At 44.7% G+C, this 17,343-nt stretch overlaps 1 protein-coding gene across 1 annotated transcript in view; it reads left to right on the forward strand.

The window, feature by feature from the left end:
- The window catches only part of BPTF (bromodomain PHD finger transcription factor), a gene marked incomplete at its 5' end in the record, with an annotated part of 60,888 nt that overhangs the window by 21,908 nt on the left and 21,637 nt on the right, over nucleotides 1-17,343 (forward strand). The window contains 9 exon segments of the mRNA XM_073607148.1: nucleotides 16-2,113; nucleotides 3,466-3,590; nucleotides 3,683-3,811; nucleotides 3,901-4,051; nucleotides 6,730-6,850; nucleotides 10,619-10,868; nucleotides 13,149-13,310; nucleotides 13,396-13,547; nucleotides 17,116-17,245. Coding sequence (XP_073463249.1) covers nucleotides 16-2,113; nucleotides 3,466-3,590; nucleotides 3,683-3,811; nucleotides 3,901-4,051; nucleotides 6,730-6,850; nucleotides 10,619-10,868; nucleotides 13,149-13,310; nucleotides 13,396-13,547; nucleotides 17,116-17,245 — 3,318 coding nt within the window.

Genomic DNA, 17,343 nt, shown 5'->3' on the forward strand with positions numbered 1-17,343 from the left:
ATTGCGTCTTTGCAGATCAAGAAGATTCTGAGCAGATCAAGGAAGAGCCAATGGAGATGGATTCATCATCCGGGAAAGAGCAGACCTTTCCCGACGCGGATTTGATAAACGTCAGCCTTGGCTTTCAGATGAGGACATGGTATAAAAAGAAAGTAAAGACCTCTCGGCTGGATGGGCTTTTGGACCGGCGAGTCAAACAGTTCACACTTGAAGAAAAACAGCGGATGGAGAGACTTAAATTGGGCAGTGCCGCTAAACAGACTGGGGCCTCAAATCAGCAGCAAAGCTTACATGAAGGCACCAAAATCAAATCTGAGAAGTCGGACGAGTCGTGCATCAGCAAGGCCGTAGTCAGGAGACTGAACATGGATCTTGTCGATGGTCCTGGGGCAAAAGCTGCTATTCCACGTATAGATAAAACTCCAGGCTTACAGGTTCCGGACCCCTCAAAGAGCACCTCTCTTGCTCAGGAACTGAGTGTCAAGTCAAGTACAGGGGATTTAGGGTCTGTAACAAGTGAAACTAGCAAGGCACTCGATGAAAAGCAGGATAGAGATCCAAGCTCTTCACAGAGTGTTGATGTTCTGACCAAGACAACAGAAACCAAAGAGGAGAGTCAGAGCAGTGCAGATAAACTCCCTGAGAACTGTTCTTCCGGTGCTTCAACAGTTGGGCCCTCAACTGCGTCATGTTTAGGCCAAGAAAAAGTCCTAGAAAACTCTCCATCTGTTTCTTGTGAGCCCATTAGTGAAAAAGACTGTTTCAATTCTGTAAACAATAAGCCGGTGGTGCCTGGAGAAGTCAAAAACTCCACTGTGGTCAGGGAGGAGGGTAACCGCAGTAGACAAGACTCCACAAATCAGGAAGTCGAACATTCTGAGCTGGCATCAGAAAATCGTCCAATAGCCGGAACGTCAGACCGGGAAACATCGCGTGACTCCCAGATGGGTGGTGCGAGCCAGTCTGCTAATGGAGAGCAAGGCCAAGATGAAAGGACTAATGTTGCACACAGGGGCTCTGATGGCCATGACATAAAATGCAATAACATTCATTCTCAAGAAGGAAAGGTGGAAGTCACACCCCAAGTCAACGGTAAGGTTGTGTGTTTGGGAAAAGACGCGTGCGACGACCGGCCTGTGCATGAGCCGAAATCAAAAGACACCTCGCTGAATTTTTCCGATCATGATGCAAGAGTAAAAGATCCAGTGACAAGACCCTTAATGAATGGAGATGTCAATATGGAGGACAAAAATGGAGTCTCTGCACCACTGTCTCCCAGTAAAGACTCAGGGAACACAGAGAAGGAAAAGACCTCGTCCAACTCTGAGAAACATTCTGGTGGGTCTGGTCACACAAAGGTTAAGAGTTTGGATGGGTCTAGTGACTCAGGGGCCCGACCATTGCTCGGTCCAGTTTCTGGCGTAGGGGAGATGGAGACGCGTGAGCCTCAAAGAATATTGTCTCCTGTCATCTCAGGAGAAGAGTCCAGTTTGAGTAACGATTCTGCCGAGCAGAACGGTTTACCGGCGGACGTTGTCAACGGGGAGGCCAAAATAAAAACCGTTGTCACGGAAGTGACCACTACAACTTCAACTGTGTCAACATCAAAGACTGTTGCGGTGGGCGGTGGAGGGTCTTCTAAGCAGACGTCAACGGTTGTGTCTTCTTCAGCGAACGTCTGTCTGTCCTGTACAACCACAACCACTACTGTAACTAAGGTTGTGTCACCGAGTCTCTCTGATGGCGTTGTCACTGTAAAAGAGTGTAGTAAAACTGTGGTTACGACAACTGTGGCAGACTCTTTGACCACCTTTGATGGGACGCAGACTTCGTCAATGACTGTAAGCAAAGAATACACAACCAAGGACCGCGTGCGACTCATGAAGTTCACAAAGGCCAAGAAGTCGAGGTCCGGAACGGCTCTCCCTTCATACCGGAAGTTTGTCACCAAGAGTAACAAAAAGAGCATATTCGTCCTGCCACTCGATGATCTCAAGAAGATCTCTCGTAAGGGAGGTATCCGAGAGGTTCCTGTATTCAGTTACAATGCTAAGCCAGCACATGATATCTGGCCATACCCATCTCCGCGGCCAACATTTGGGATCACGTGGAGGTAGGTACATTTCCTGCTTTAAAGAGACTCTGTTACCCGTTCAGGGCAAAGTGGTAGTGCCTCCTGATAGACTCTTCTCATAGTAAGGTGTAGTCACTGCTCTTCAACATGGGAGTCTTTCCTGGTTGGCTTCAGTGTCAGATGCTTTTGGACCTTTTCCTGGTGGCTGATGTCACTACTGCATTTATATAACAGTATTTAGTCCTAGCATTTGGTTGCCCAGGACCTAGTGTGATGTGGGGAACCTTATGTGAAACTCCTTTACTTGGGAGCCCCACTCTGTTAGAGCAGTGGTCATCAACTCTGTCCTCAGGGCCCACTAATAGGCCAGGTTTTATGTATTACCTTGGGGAGATGCAGACTAGAATGCTGCAATCATTGAGCAGCAAATGATATCACCTGTGATCTATTTCAGTTTTCTTGCAAACCTGGCCTGTTAGTGGGCCCTGAGGACAGGGTTGATGACCACTCCATTAGAGCATTGCCTCCAATGCAACGGGAAGGGGGGAGTTCTAGAATAGCTTGCAGGAGCAAGGCCGGCTTTTGGGAGGCAATGTCCTAAATGGGGTAGGTTGATAGTGCTAAGTTCACTTGTAATTGATCACCCGACAGAACCTTGTCACTATTCAGGACCTCGGCATGGACTTGTCCACCCACCCTGTCTGCAGCTCAAAAGTGGCCAGGCTTGGCTGTAAAAGCTGGTCTGTGACATCCTAATGGAAAATGCATTGAATGTTTCTCTATTAGGTGCTGCCTTTAGAATGAATGTCATTTTTTTCGGGGGGGAGCGAGTACCCTGTTTTTTTTTTTTTTTTTGAGGCACCTAGCTCCCACTCCTGGCGCTGGAAGATCACCTCTCCCTCCCTCCCTGCAATCTTCTGGGACACGTCATAGGTCCCAAAAGATTGCCCGGCCATTCACAGTGCGCGGCTCGTGCATGTACAGTGCGCTCCCAGCTGGGTGCCCACAGAATGCTGGCGTCACGGGGAGGAGGGGGAGAGGAGCACGGCTTCCTGCTCCCGCATCGCTGGACTGTGGGACAAGTGAGTGATTATTAAAAGTCAGCAGCTACTCTTTTTTTTTTTTTTTTTTTGTAGCTGCTGACTTTTAAATGGGTGGCACTCCGCTTTATTTAGCTCTGCTGAAGTTGCTTTGTAAAGGTTCCTGTACTACTACAAGGTGACTTCCATGCAACATTACATGATGATTACGCAGGCATTCCCTAAAGCTGCCTGGCAAAGTTGCACCATAAGTCGTGGGACTTTCTGGTCGCAGTAGTGTGAACCGAGCCTAATGAATTCTGTCTGATTACATTGGCATCTCTCTGGTTATTCCTGATGGTGTGTTCTCAGGTATCGGCTTCAGACGGTGAAATCTCTGGCGGGAGTGAGTCTTATGCTGCGTCTCCTGTGGGCAAGTTTACGATGGGACGATATGGCAGCCAAGCCCCCTCCTGGTAGTGGCACCACACGTACGGGTACGCCATCTGTAGGCATATTGTAGGCCTTAATGTTTCTCTGTCTGCACGTTATTAACTTGTAATGCGTTTTTAATTTTTTTTATTCACAGAATCTACTGAAACAGCGATCACCACGACTGAAATAATCAAGCGAAGAGATGTTGGCCCATACGACATCCGATCAGAGTATTGCGTTAGGAAAATCATCTGCCCAATCGGTGTTCCGGAGGCACCAAAAGGTGGGGAATCTTGTCCTCCAATCCGTCAGCCATTAGTCGAACTTGTCCTCTAGAAACATAACCGATCAAAGAATCCTGTTATCTTGCAGAAACTCCGACCCCGCAGAGGAAGGGCCTTCGATCCAGTGCTCTGCGTCCCAAAAGGCCTGAAACTCCTAAACATACTGGTCCCATCATTCTGGAGACCTGGGTACCTGAGGAGGAGCTCGACCTGTGGGAGATAAAGTGCTTTTCTGAAAGGTTATTTTCTATACCAAAGGCTCTTTTTTCTTTTTCTTTTCTTCCACCTCTTAGCTAGTTGCCAGCAAGTTTCATGCCATGATACTTTGGCTCAGTAATTGCACCCTTCCTACTTGTTGCTTCTCTTCTAGAACCTTCCTTACATGTACAGTGCCTTGAAAAAGTATTCATACCCCATTGCTCTGCATAGAGACCAATCAGCTTCCAGGTTTTGGAAAGTGGGGAAGTGCCTGGAGCTGCTCCAAATATACTCTATAGCACTAAAACTTCGAGGACTATCTCGGTACCCGAGGATTGAACCAGTTAAAAAAAAAAAAAATTGAACAATTTATTGAAAAATAGACATAGTTAAAAACAGTTGGTACAAAGGTACATAGACTGTGCACACGTTACCGTGCATGGTAATGAAAACAAGTAATGGACACGTAGGTCCTAATACAGGAAATCTTGGATGTATATCCTGACGGAGTCCTCTACATATTTCGTGGTATCCACCGCTTCTTCAGGAGCGGTCAGTCAAAAACCTCTACAAGAGTGAAAAAAGTTTCTTAATTGAACAGCTTCCAGGTTTTATTGTCAAAGCTGGATTAAACATCAAGTTGAAGTTAGAAGCTGATTGGCTGCCATGCGCAACTGCACAAGATTTTGCACTGTCCAGTTTTAGTAAATTGACCCAAATGCTTAGTTATTTTGGTCTACTATATATACACACCAGGAAAAAAAGGTTTGAGGGAGATGCAGTGTATCTACAGTGCAATGAAAAAGTATTCATACCCCTTGAAATTTTCCACATTTTGTCATGTTTCATCCAAAAAATTTGTTATGTTAATATAGAAAAAACAAAGCTTTAATATCACTTTAAAAGAGTGCAGACCCTACCAAAGCCTGTTTGGGCATCCATGTAGCTGTACAGAGGATTTTGGGAATATACGGTACTACTTGGAAAGCAGACACAGACATGCAAAGCCCTAGTGACTTACACTGCCTTGAAAAATTATTCATATACCTTTGAAACTTCCCACATTTTGTCATGTTACAACCAAAAACGTAAATGTATTTTATTGGTAGTTTATGTGATAGACAAACACAAAGTGGCACATAATTGTGAAGTGGAAGGAAAATAATAAATGGTTTTAAATTTTTTTTACAAATTAATATCTGAAAAGTGTGTGTGTGTGTGTGGGGGGGGGGGGCGCATTTGTATTCAGCCCCCTTTACTCTGATACCTCTAACTAAAATCTAGTGGAACCAATTGCATTCAGAAGTCACCTAATTAGTAAATAAAAATCCACCTGTGTGTAATTTAATCTCAGTATAAATACAGCTGTTCTGTGAAGCCCTCAGAGGTTTGTTAGAGAACCTTGGTGAACAAACAGCATCATGAAGACCAAGGTACACACCAGACAGGTCAGGGATAAAGTTGTGGAGAAGCATAAAGCAGGGTTAGGTTATAAAAAAAAATATCCCAAGCTTTGAACATCTTATGGAGCTCTGTTCAATTCATCATTCGAAAATGGAAAGAGTATGTCACGACTGCAAACCTACCAAGACATGGCCGTCCACCTAAACTGACCGGCCGGGCAAGGAGAGCATTCATAAGAGAAGAGCCAAGAGGTCCATGGTAACTCTGGAGGAGCTGCAGAGATCCACAGCTCAGGTGGGAGAATCTGTCCACAGGACAAATATTGGTCGTGTTCTCCACAAATCTGCCCTTTATGGAAGAGTGACAAGAAGAAAGACATTGGTGAAAGAAAGTCATAAGAAGTCCTGTTTGTAGTTTGTGAGAAGCCATGTGGAGGACACAGCAAACATGTGGAAGAAGGTGCTCTGGTCAGATGAGACCAAAATTCAACTTTATGGCCTAAAAGCAAAGCGCTATGTGTGGGGAAAAACTAACACTGCACATCACCCTGAACACACCATCCCCACCGTGAAACATGGTGGTGGCAGCATCATGGTGTGGGGATGCTTTTCTTCAGCAGGGACAGGGAAGCTGGTCAGAGTTGATGGGAAGATGGATGGAGACAAATACAGGACAATCTTAGAAGAAAACCTGTTAGAGTCTACAAAAGACTTGAGACTGGGGCGGAGGTTCACCTTCCAGCAGGTCAACGACCCGAAACATCCAGCCAGAGCTACAATGGAATGGTTTAGATCAAAGCATATTCATGTGTTAGAATGGCCCAGTCACAGCCAATCAGCTTCTAACTTCAATTTTAATCACGCTTTGACATTGAAACCTGGAAGTTGATTTGTTTCTGTTTAGAGCTGCGTATTAGATTTTGCACTCTCCCGTTTTATTAAATCAGCCCCATTGTGTCCTGCCATCAATATCAGGATAGTTCCTGCCTTTCCTAACCTCTCCTCCTTGACAGTATTTAATTCAGCCTTGTTATCCTGTTCTCTTTATCTCCCGTTATGTACCTTTTATAGATGCTCACCAGAACTACCTGATAGATGCTCAACATGACTACCGCTGACCATGACTACCGCTGACCGATGCGGACCTACCTGACCGATGCGGACCATGCCTACCTGACCGATGCTGACCATGCCTACCTGACCGATGCTGACCTACCTGACCGATGCTGACCATGCCTACCTGACCGATGCTGACCATGCCTACCTGACCGATGCTCATCATAACCTAATTGCTCCTTTTGTGTTCACCTTTCCAGGGTGGAGAAGGAGAAGGGCCAGTCTGGTGAACAGGGGAAGGGATCGGATCCGAAGAAGGGTGAAGATGGCAAGACTCATATGGAATCTCAGTTGAAGCAGCAGCGGCTCTCAGCCCAGCAGGTGATATATAGGGATATATTGAAAGAATGAACTTTGATTTCCAACACATGCCTAATGGTGACCTGTTAACAAAATTACAAGACAAATTGCGTGCCTAAAAATCAAATCTGTGTAAACATACAAAATATAAAGTGCTATGCTGTAAACAAAAAATGTGTTGAAATTAGGTGACTGTAAATAAAGTGCTCACCTACTAAAAGTGCTTAGTGCAAATCAAATGGCAATTTATATATGAAAAAGCAATTCATACATAGAAAAAAAATGTTTGCGTTCCAGAAAGCGGAAGTGACGCGTGCCGTAAGATTTCGAAGGCATTTTTGAAAATCATAACCAAGCACTTTATTGAAGATTCTGATGAACTTTTTAGATGTGAATTTCACCTTTTTTTTTTTTTTGCACTATTATATACTTTTGCTAAAAAAAAAAAAATTTTCTATGTATGAATTGCTTTTTCATATATGAATTACTATTTGATTTGCACTAAGCGCTTTCAGTGGGTGAGCACTTTATTCAGTCACCTAATTTCAACATACATTTTTTATTTACAGCATAGCACTTTATATTTTGTATGTTTTTACACATAGTTGATTTTGTTCATTTTATCCAGCTGTTATAGCTGTAAGCCACACAGCCCTTCTTTAACTTTTATTTCATATCGGTGTTTGCTCAGGTGCTCTTTATTACATTCAGTAATGGCGACCTGTAATTAGGAATCCTAATCAATCAAAATTGGTCAAAGGCAATCGGTGAATAGGAACTGAATCCAGTATATGCTAAGCAATTAATAAATATTTTTTTAAGGTGGGACAAACGTGATTGAAACTGTTACTACCCCTCCTAAACAAACAAAAGATCTCCCAACACACTCGCCAACCAGCCTGCAAAACAACCAAATTGTCCTGTCCAACAGTTTGCGTTAAAAACAGATGATTTTGTTTACACCCATTTGGAGATACATGCGTAAGCCACAGCGCCCACATCCAGGGACCTCTGTATACACTGCGGTCCTTACTCTAAAATTTCCAGAGCATCCATAGTAGGAGCACATACACTATATTACCAAAAATATTGGGACACCTGCCTTTACACGCACATTGACTTTAATGGCATTAGAAGCGTGTCTATGGGAATCCAGAGATGCAAACCAAGCAAAGAAGAGTCCCACCGCTCAGGTAGGCACAAACCAGTGGAGATGAAAGCCAGTGTAGCTTTATCCTTCAAAAGGAAGAGTCCCAGATGCAGGATGAAGCAGAAAAACCGAGGAAAGCTGGAAGCCGCACTCCGGTGTAATGATGAATGCTTTTATTTGTAAAAAGCTAAATCCTAAAGGAACACAAAACACTACAGCAGAAGTGTACAGGAAACAGCTGACGCGTTTCGCACTCACAACGAGTGCTTACTGATAGCTGACATGCATATCAATATCTTTTGTTTTAGACATACAAATTATGCATCAGCCCCTGATGAGCGAGAGGAGACTCGCGAAACGCGTAGGGCACTATCGATGCCACATGCATGCCCATTCTGCTGGGTATTTGAAGTTGGTCATATGGTCACATACTGCTGCTATCCATGCATGTGTATTGTGTATTTTACAAATTCAGATGATGTATGTGTATTTTTAGCCTAGCGATTCACTATGTATAATACCTCTTATGGATGTATAAATCAAGTGTAATGAATTGTGTTTGTTTTTTACTCATGCTTTAAACTAGGCCACTATGCCGGGTAACGCACACTTATTGCTGATCCCATTTGTGTATTTAGCATTCTGTGATCAATAAAACATTTTTTGCACTGATTATGGAAGTGTTCCGAATCTCTCCCACCTCACTCAAAGTCCCAAGGCCATCCTCCCCTTCTTTTTGCTGTATTTAGGGATGGAGGTGTCAGAGTGGTTTCTTCAGACCACAATTCTCCTTTCAGCTTAATGAGCTCAGGCTGGACTTCTCCTTTTTAAGAGCAGGTGTGCCTTGAGGGACCCCCCCTTAAAGGCACCCCCCCTTAAAGGCACAGAGCCGCATGTGATGCTTAACAATAGCCAATGGCAGCGAAGGCATGCAGGGGCGACCCAATTTGACCAACTATACAGAAAATGGCAAACTCCCCAACCTATAAACTAGCCTTTGCAAGCAAGGTGCTCATGGAAGGGCAATTCACATCTCAAACAAACAAGATTTCCCAGCATACTCGCCAGCCAGCCTGCAAAACAACCAAATTATTACCCCTCCTAGCCAAATTGGGGAGATTGGTAGGAGCGACTGCCCCATCATTTTACGTTTTAACTGTTAAAGGCAGACATGGTGTTGTAGAAGGATTCCCAAAAAATTTCCACCTAGTTGGTGCATCTGAAACCTTAGAAATACTACATTTTTGGCTACATGGAGAGTACTGGTTTAGATAATTGTACAGAAGTCTCTCTTTGTAGCACGAAGAGTAATAATATTACGATGGATTGCTAGTAATCCTCTCGCTATTTGTGATTGGATTGTAGAGCCTAATAAAGTACCAGCATTTGTAAAAATTTACAGAGGTGCACCATTAACCACTTACAGACCGGAAGATTTGCCCCCTTACTGACCGGGCCATTTTTTGCGATTACGGCACTGTGTCACTTTAACTGACAATTGCGCGATCGTGCGACAGTGTACCAAAACAAAATCGACATCCTTTTTTCTCCAACAAATAGAGCTTTCTTTTGGTGGTATTTGATCACCGCTGCTTTTTTGGGGTTTTTTTGCGCTATAAAACAAAAAAGACCAACAATTATAAATATTTTTTACTTTTTGCTATAAATATCCCCCCAAAAAAACTAATTTCTTCATCATTTTAGGAAAAAATTGTATTCTACTACATATTTTAGGTTAAAAAAAATCGCAATAAGCGTATATTGATTGGTTTACGCAAAAGTTATAGCGTCTACAAAATAGGGGATATTTATGGCATTTTTATTTTATTTTTTTTGCTAGTAATGGTGGTGATCTGCGATTTTTAGCTGGACTGAGACATTGCGGCAGACAGATCGGACACTTGACACTTTTTTTTTTTTGTAACCAGAGCTAAAAATAGCCACTGATTACTGTATAAATGTCACTGGCATGGAAGAGGTTAACGCTAGCGGGTGATCAAAGGGATAAGTGTGTTCCCTGGGAGGTGTTTCTAACTGTATGGGGGCTGGGCTTACTGTAGGAGGAGAGAGATCGCTGTTCCTGATCACTAGGAACAGCAGCTCTCTCTCTACTCCGCTGACAGAATGGAGATCTGTCTGTTAACATTAACAGATCCCCCGTTCTGGCTCTCGTTCCAGCGATTGCGGGTGGCCAGTGGACATCGCAGCCGCCGGCCACACGCATCGGGTCCCCCGCCCCACTCCTACGACTCTTAAAGGAGCCAATGTACACCTATGCCATTTTGCGGGACCGTGCCGGCTGCTGGTCGGCAAGTGGTTAAAAAAATAATGTTTAATTTGGAAATACCGGCATGAAATAAAGGAAGGGCGCTGAATGTATCGTGTGTGCCAGGACTAGGGGTTGTGAATGGCAGAACCCTTCATTGGGTCAGAAAGAACTAAGGGGTGTCGATTGGTGAAAAAAATCGGTCCGAGTCGGTTGTCTAATAGTTTTGTGACTTTGAAGGATCTTGTTTTTGTGATGAAAAACTAAATTAAAAAAATCTAATTTAAAAAAAAAAAATACTCTGCAATAGGTATTGATTGGAGTGTATAAATGTAAGAATTACTTCTGATTCTCAACAATCTTAATCCTTTAGAAACGTCTGGAACAGCAGAAGCAGCAGCCGTCGAGCGGCACCACCATCAGCACAACCGCCACAATAAGCAGCGCAGTCTCCCCGCTGTCCACAGCCCACAAAGTTGTCATGAGTTCTATCGCCAACCCTGTGACTCCCGGGACCAAAGTGGTGCTCACCACAAAGGTCGGGTCTCCTGCCGTGTCTTTCCAGCAGGGCAAGAATTTCCACCAGACATTTGCAACATGGGTCAAGCAAGGACAGACGACGGGTAAGTCTAAAGTGTGGGAATGATTTATTTTATTTTTTGTAAGTAGTGCTGCAGGCTGCCTGTCGGTGCACAGGTCTCAGGGAGCAGCACATACAGTGCCTTGAAAAAGTATTCATACCCCTCGAAATTTTCCACATTTTGTCATGTTACAACCAAAAATGTAAATGTATATTATTGGGATTTTATGCGATAGACCAACACACAGTGGCACATAATTGTGAAGTGGAAGGAAAATCATAAATGGTTTTCAGTTTTGTTTTGTTTTGTTTTTTGTACAAATCTGTGAAAAGTGTGGTGTGCATTTGTATTTGGCACTTTTCACTCTGATACCCCTAACTAAAATCCAGTGGAACCAATTCAGAGGTTTGTTAGAGAACCTTGGTGAACAATCAGCATCATGAAGGCCAGGGAACACACCAGACAGGTCAGGGATAAAGTTGTGGAGAAGTATAAAGCAGGGTTAGGTTATAAAAAAAAAAATCTCCCAAGCTTTGAACATCTCACGGAGCTCTGTTCAATCCATCATCCAAAAGTGGAAAGAGTATGGCACAACTGCAAACCTACTAAGACATGGCCGTCCACCTAAACTGACCGGCCGGGCAAGGAGAGCATTCATCAGAGAAGAGCCAAGAGGTCCATGGTAACTCTGGAGGAGCTGCAGAGATCCACAGCTCAGGTGGGAGAATCTGTCCACAGGACAACTATTAGTCGTGTTCTCCACAAATCTGCCCTTTATGGAAGAGTGACAAGAAGAAAGACATTGGTGAAAGAAAGTCATAAGAAGTCCTGTTTGTAGTTTGTGAGAAGCCATGTGGGGGACACAGCAAACGTGTGGAAGAAGGTGCTCTGGTCAGATGAGACCAAAATTTACCTTTTTGCCTAAAAGCAAAACGCTATGTGTGGGGAAAACTAACACTGCACATCACCCTGAACACACCATCCCCACCGTGAAACATGGTGGTGGCAGCATCATGTGGTGGGGATGGTTTTCTTCAGCAGGGACAGGGAAGCTGGTCAGAGTTGATGGGAAGATGGATGGAGACAAATACAGGACAATCTTAGAAGAAAACCTGTTAGAGTCTACAAAAGACTTGAGACTGGGGTGGAGGTTCACCTTCCAGCAGGACAACGACCCGAAACATCCAGCCAGAGCTACAATGGAATGGTTTAGATCAAAGCATATTCATGTGTTAGAATGGCCCAGTCACAGTCCAGACCTAAATCACATTGAGAATCTGTGGCAAGACTTGAAAATTGCTCTTCACAGACGCTCTCCATCCAATCTGACAGAGCTTGAGATATTTTGCAGATTAATGGGCAAAAATGTCCCTCTCTAAATGTGCAAAGCTGGTAGAGACATCCCCAAAAAGACTTGAAGCTGTAATTGCAGACAAAGGGGGTTCTACAAAGTATTGATTCCGGGGGGCGCCATACAAATGTACACCCCCCCCCCCCCAAAAAAAAAATCCCAATAAAATACATTTACGTTTTTAGCTGTGAGATGACAAAATGTAGGAAATTTCAAGGGCTATGAATACTTTTTCAAGGCAGTGTAAGTCACTAAGGCTTAGCATCTCTGTGTCTGCTTTCTAAGTAGTACCTTAAAAGCTCAGGTTTTTTTCTATATTAACATAACAAATACATGTAATACTTATCTGCTCTGTGTAATGGTTTTGCACAGAGCAACCCCGATCCTCTTCTTCTCGTGTCCCCCACCTGCACTTCTGACCCCTCCTCTCCACCACGTTCCTGCATAGTGCATGCTCATTCCTTAGCCATCAGTGCAGCTCGCCCCCCCCCCTCCTTCCCTCCCCCCTCCTTCCCTCCCTAGTCATAGAATTTGATTGACTTTGGCTCTCTGGTATCTACCCAGTGAGTAGAGAGAGAGCCGCTGCTCTTGTGCACAGCACTGAATCAAAATCAGGCTCAGGTAAGCCTAAGAGGGGGGGGGGGATCCTGCAGCACAGGTGGTTTATTTATTTATTTTTTAATCTTAATGCATGGTTAAGGTAAAAAAACCTTAAGGTTTTAGAACCACTTTAACATGTTTCATGCAATGGGATCTAGAGGGGAGAGCGCAGGAAGAGCCTCAGTTGTGTTGATGCGCATTCACAGTTCAGTGAGTATCCAGGAGTGACACCGGGAGCCGCTGCATTTTTAAATATAGGTGTCGCCTTCCTGGGTGTACTGTGTGAAAGAGGCTTTGAGATTTGGTTTTAGCTGATACCTGGAACCCAGCTTGGACAGATGTCCTTATACACACACCCCGCTGTCTTCTAGCCTCAAGCACTGATGTATCCTCCACCTCCTCTATCACCACCTCTGGCCAAACGTTCCAGATCACTGGAAGCCCTGTGACTGTGGCCGGGAAAGTGCTCACCAAGCTGCCTCTGCCAGTCAACAGTAAGCTCGTCACCCTAAATGTGCCCTCCACGCAGGGAGGTAAGGGTCCGATGTGCTAGAGTTACTTTGTCTTCCCTCCATTGTGTACGAGTCATGCTAACAGATCTCCTTTCATGTCTCTCAGGGGTGGTTCAGGTACAGCAGAAGGTTCTGGGGATCATTCCAACCAGCACAGCCGGACAGCAGACCTTTACCACCTTCCAGCCACGGACGGCAACCGTTTCCATCCGTCCCAACAGTCTGGGGACAGCAGTGACCACGGCCACCACACAACAGGTACTTCATTAATTCATACAGAAAACTAACCAAAGGTCCCCATCTTCAGCCACTGAAAGTGAGAGAGGTACGCCAGGCTCAGTGTAAGAAAGCTTTGCCTGGATAATAGATGAGCCAGATTTATTCTTTGCGCCTTGTGAGAGCAACGGCAATACAGTATGTAGATATGTTCTACCTCCAAATACAGTGTGTATACCGCTCAGGTGAGAGTTGCTTAAAGTGGAGTTCCACCCAAAAATGGAACTACCGCTTTAAGGGAGGTGACCCACCGACATGCCATATTTGGCATGTAATTTTTCATGGGGGGGGGAGCAGATACCTTCTTTTTAGAGGGTCCCAGCGCCCACTTCCTCCTGGCGCACCGCGACACCGGAAGGGAAATCACCTCCCCCCCCTCCCTCTTGGCAATCATCTGGGACACGTCACAGGTCCCAGATGATTGCCCGGCCAGTCAAAGCGCAGCTCGCGCATGCGCAGTGGATGCGGGCGCCCACAGTTACAATGCCGGTGCTGCAGGGAGGAGGGGGAGACTAGCAGGCTCCGTTCCCCCACATCGCTGGACCCTGGGACAGGTAAGTGTTCGTATATTAAAAGTCAGCAGCTGCAGTATTTGTAGTAATTATTTTTTTTTTTTTTTAAGCAGCAACTCCGCTTTAACTGTAGTTCAGTGTGGGTGCCCGCCCCGACTCATCACCGCAAACAAAAGAGAATTTGACCGCACACCACCATAAAGGTGATGCAACGTAGTTTCTTCAACCACTTGGTGCCCGTGCTACAGTAGAAGACGGCTACAGCGCAGTCTTAAAAAAATTCCAGGAGGGCGTCCCATGTACGTCCTCACATTCTCGTGCTGCCAGCGCGCCCCCCTGGGTCGCATAGCCGCCGCGCTCTGTGACTGCCGAGTCCTTGGGACTCGACTGATCGCGGTAACGGGCCAATCACAGTGGGCCCTTTACCATGTGATCAGCTGTCAGTGTGAAAAAAAAATGGAAAGCCGTTAACCGCCTTTTGTTAGAGGGACAACGGTCCCCTTAGTGCCCGCCAGTGCTGCTCATCACTGCCACCCATCAGTGCCCATCATTGCAGCCTCATCAGTGTTTTACCAAAATTTTATAACAAAATATGAAAGTTTTTTTTTTTTTTTTTTTTTTTTTTTTTTTTCCAACATTTTTGGTCTTTTTTTGTTTAGTAAGAAATAAAACCCCCAGTGGTGATTAAATATCACCAAAAGAAGGCGCTATTTGTGTGCAGAAAATGATAAAAATGTCACATGGGTACAGTGCTACCTGACCGCGCAATTGTCATTCAAAGTGTGACCGCGCTGAAAGCTGAAAATTGGCCTGGGCCGGTAGGGGGGTATAAGTGCCCAGTGAGCAAGTTATTCATGAATTAGCATGTGATTTGAGTGTTTAACACTTCAACAGGGTAGAATAGCGACGGTACGCATGACGTTCCTCCCTAAATTGCTCTATTATTTTAGAGTTTTGCCAGTTCAAGTGCCCCCCATTTCATTCGAATACATCAACGTAAAATTTAGCAGTTTATATGGGGCCCCAAGAGGCCCAGGATCAAGAGACAAGTGCTTTACGCGCGCAAAGTTAATGGCGGCCTTTCAGTTCCTTATCTGCAAGCATATTATATAGCTGCGGGTATCGCCCCATTATCTCACCTTCATGAAAAGCAACAAATGCCACTATGGGCCACCATTGACTTAGTCGACGCACACCCAACGCCTCTAGCTTCTCTTCCTTGGCTTCCTAAAGCACATCGCCCCCCTACCATAGGTCCCTGTCTAGCTCATTCCCTTAAATTGTGGGATGCGGTTAAATACTCAGCAGGCCTAATTTCTCCTCATCTCCCACTACTTCGTCTCCTCCACTGCCCTTTATTTCAACCAGGTTGTGATAATCCACTGCAATTTAAGTGGTGGTCCGACAATGGCTTCATATATGTCCATTCGTTTTTCACCCCAACCAAGATCATTTCTTTCGCGGCCTTACGTTCCTCCCACGATATCCCCCTTAGGAAGCATTACAGTTACCTGCAAATTGAACATTCCGCCCCCTTTACCACAACTCCATTTGAAAGCATTTGTAGATCACGCCCCTAATCCCCGGGTTTGATTTCCCTAATATATACCGCTATAATTAATTCTAAGACAACACCATTGAGACCTTACCATCTCCAATGGGAGGCCGAGCTTGGGAAACAATTAGACCAGGAGGATTGGCATAACATGACTATTGCGCTAATGCTCTAAGAATGTTCTCTAAAAAGAGAACGCTTACAAAGTCTTCTATAGATGGTATTATACCCCGGCTAGATTAGCAAGCTTCATCCCATCTTACTCCCCCCTCTGTTTTCGTGGGTGCTCACAGGAGGGCACGATGGCGCATATTTGGTGGACCTGTCCCAGGGTCTGCAGACTATGGGTTAGAGTATATTCACTATTACGCAAGCTTTTTAATACCAACATAAAGCGGGATCCTTTTGAGGCCCTTTTATGGAAACCGATTGCAGAACTTCTTCGTCCTGAACGTCAGTTAGCAGCACAGATTTTCACTGCAACTAAACTCACCATAGCAAGGGCCAGGAAAACCCCAAACCTTAGTTTTGAAGCAGTTAAAAACTGTGTGAATGATATCATGGTTAATGAGAAACTTACGGGCATATTGATGGACACACATAAGTTCCTCAGGATATGGCAACCCTGGGTGACTTACAACCGCCCATCAAGATTTGATTTAACGCTCCTTTCCCTATAATGAGCCTCCGTTCCCCCCACCCCAGGGTCCCTCCCTCCCTCCTTTCTTCCCCCCTCTTTTCCCCACTTTCAATTTCTCTCTTTCTTCTTATTCAGGCCCTCGGGCTTAACTCTACATAGACTGGAAATTTAATATAACACACAAATTATTAAATACAGAGTTATGTTATCCTCTTTGAGGCTATTTAGTTTAATCTGATTTCATTTTATTTCTGGTTCTTCTTGTTCCTCTTTTATTTTATTCTTTTATCATTTTATATGGATAGGCCTTGGTATGTCGCCTGGCCTCAGCTTTGCATAGTCTGAGTCCAGGCTTAAGTCTTTGAACAATAGCTCTACCTGCCGGACACCCGCAGCCCTAGGCATGTTAATTCATGATGTATCCATCATTGTTATTGTATTTTTCTGTTGTTATATCTTCAATAAAACCTTTTGTACCAGAAACACTTCAACAGTTTGTCCTGTCTTGCTCTCCTGATTGTGAAGACATTTAAGAAATTACTTTGCATCTGCTCTGTGGTGGAGTGCAGCCAATTTCTCTTTTCCTCTATATTCTCTAGCTGTAGGAGGTTGGAGTTGTTCTATCGACAGGCCTGCAACCCAATTCCTGCTCCATATTCCTTTTATATTTTATTCCTTACTAATTGGGGGTCTCATTGATTCGGCTCTGCCTGACCGGCAGCCATTGGGCCACACCGATACTCGTTGGTGCTCCTTTCCTCTGTTGAGAAGAGCATTCTGATAGAAGTCCAGTTGTGTGAAGTGATGTTGTGTGGGTGACATGCACATGTCGTTATCTTACAGGTGATCACCGCAGGGACCCAGATCAGAGCCGGGATGACCGTGATCAGAACGCCATCTTTGCAGCAGTCCACTGTTGGGAAACCTATCATGAGAACTCCACTGGTGGTACAGCAAGGAATCATCCAGTCTGGTAAATGCTCTCACATGGTTTGTGCAGTTTTTTGTTTTTTTAGAGTGTGGCCAGCAGCAGGAGAGCGACTTATAAGCTGTGTGCTGAGGAGGAACAGT

This window comes from Aquarana catesbeiana, linkage group LG12, assembly GCF_042186555.1.
Source record: "Aquarana catesbeiana isolate 2022-GZ linkage group LG12, ASM4218655v1, whole genome shotgun sequence".
Lineage (NCBI taxonomy): Eukaryota > Metazoa > Chordata > Amphibia > Anura > Ranidae > Aquarana > Aquarana catesbeiana.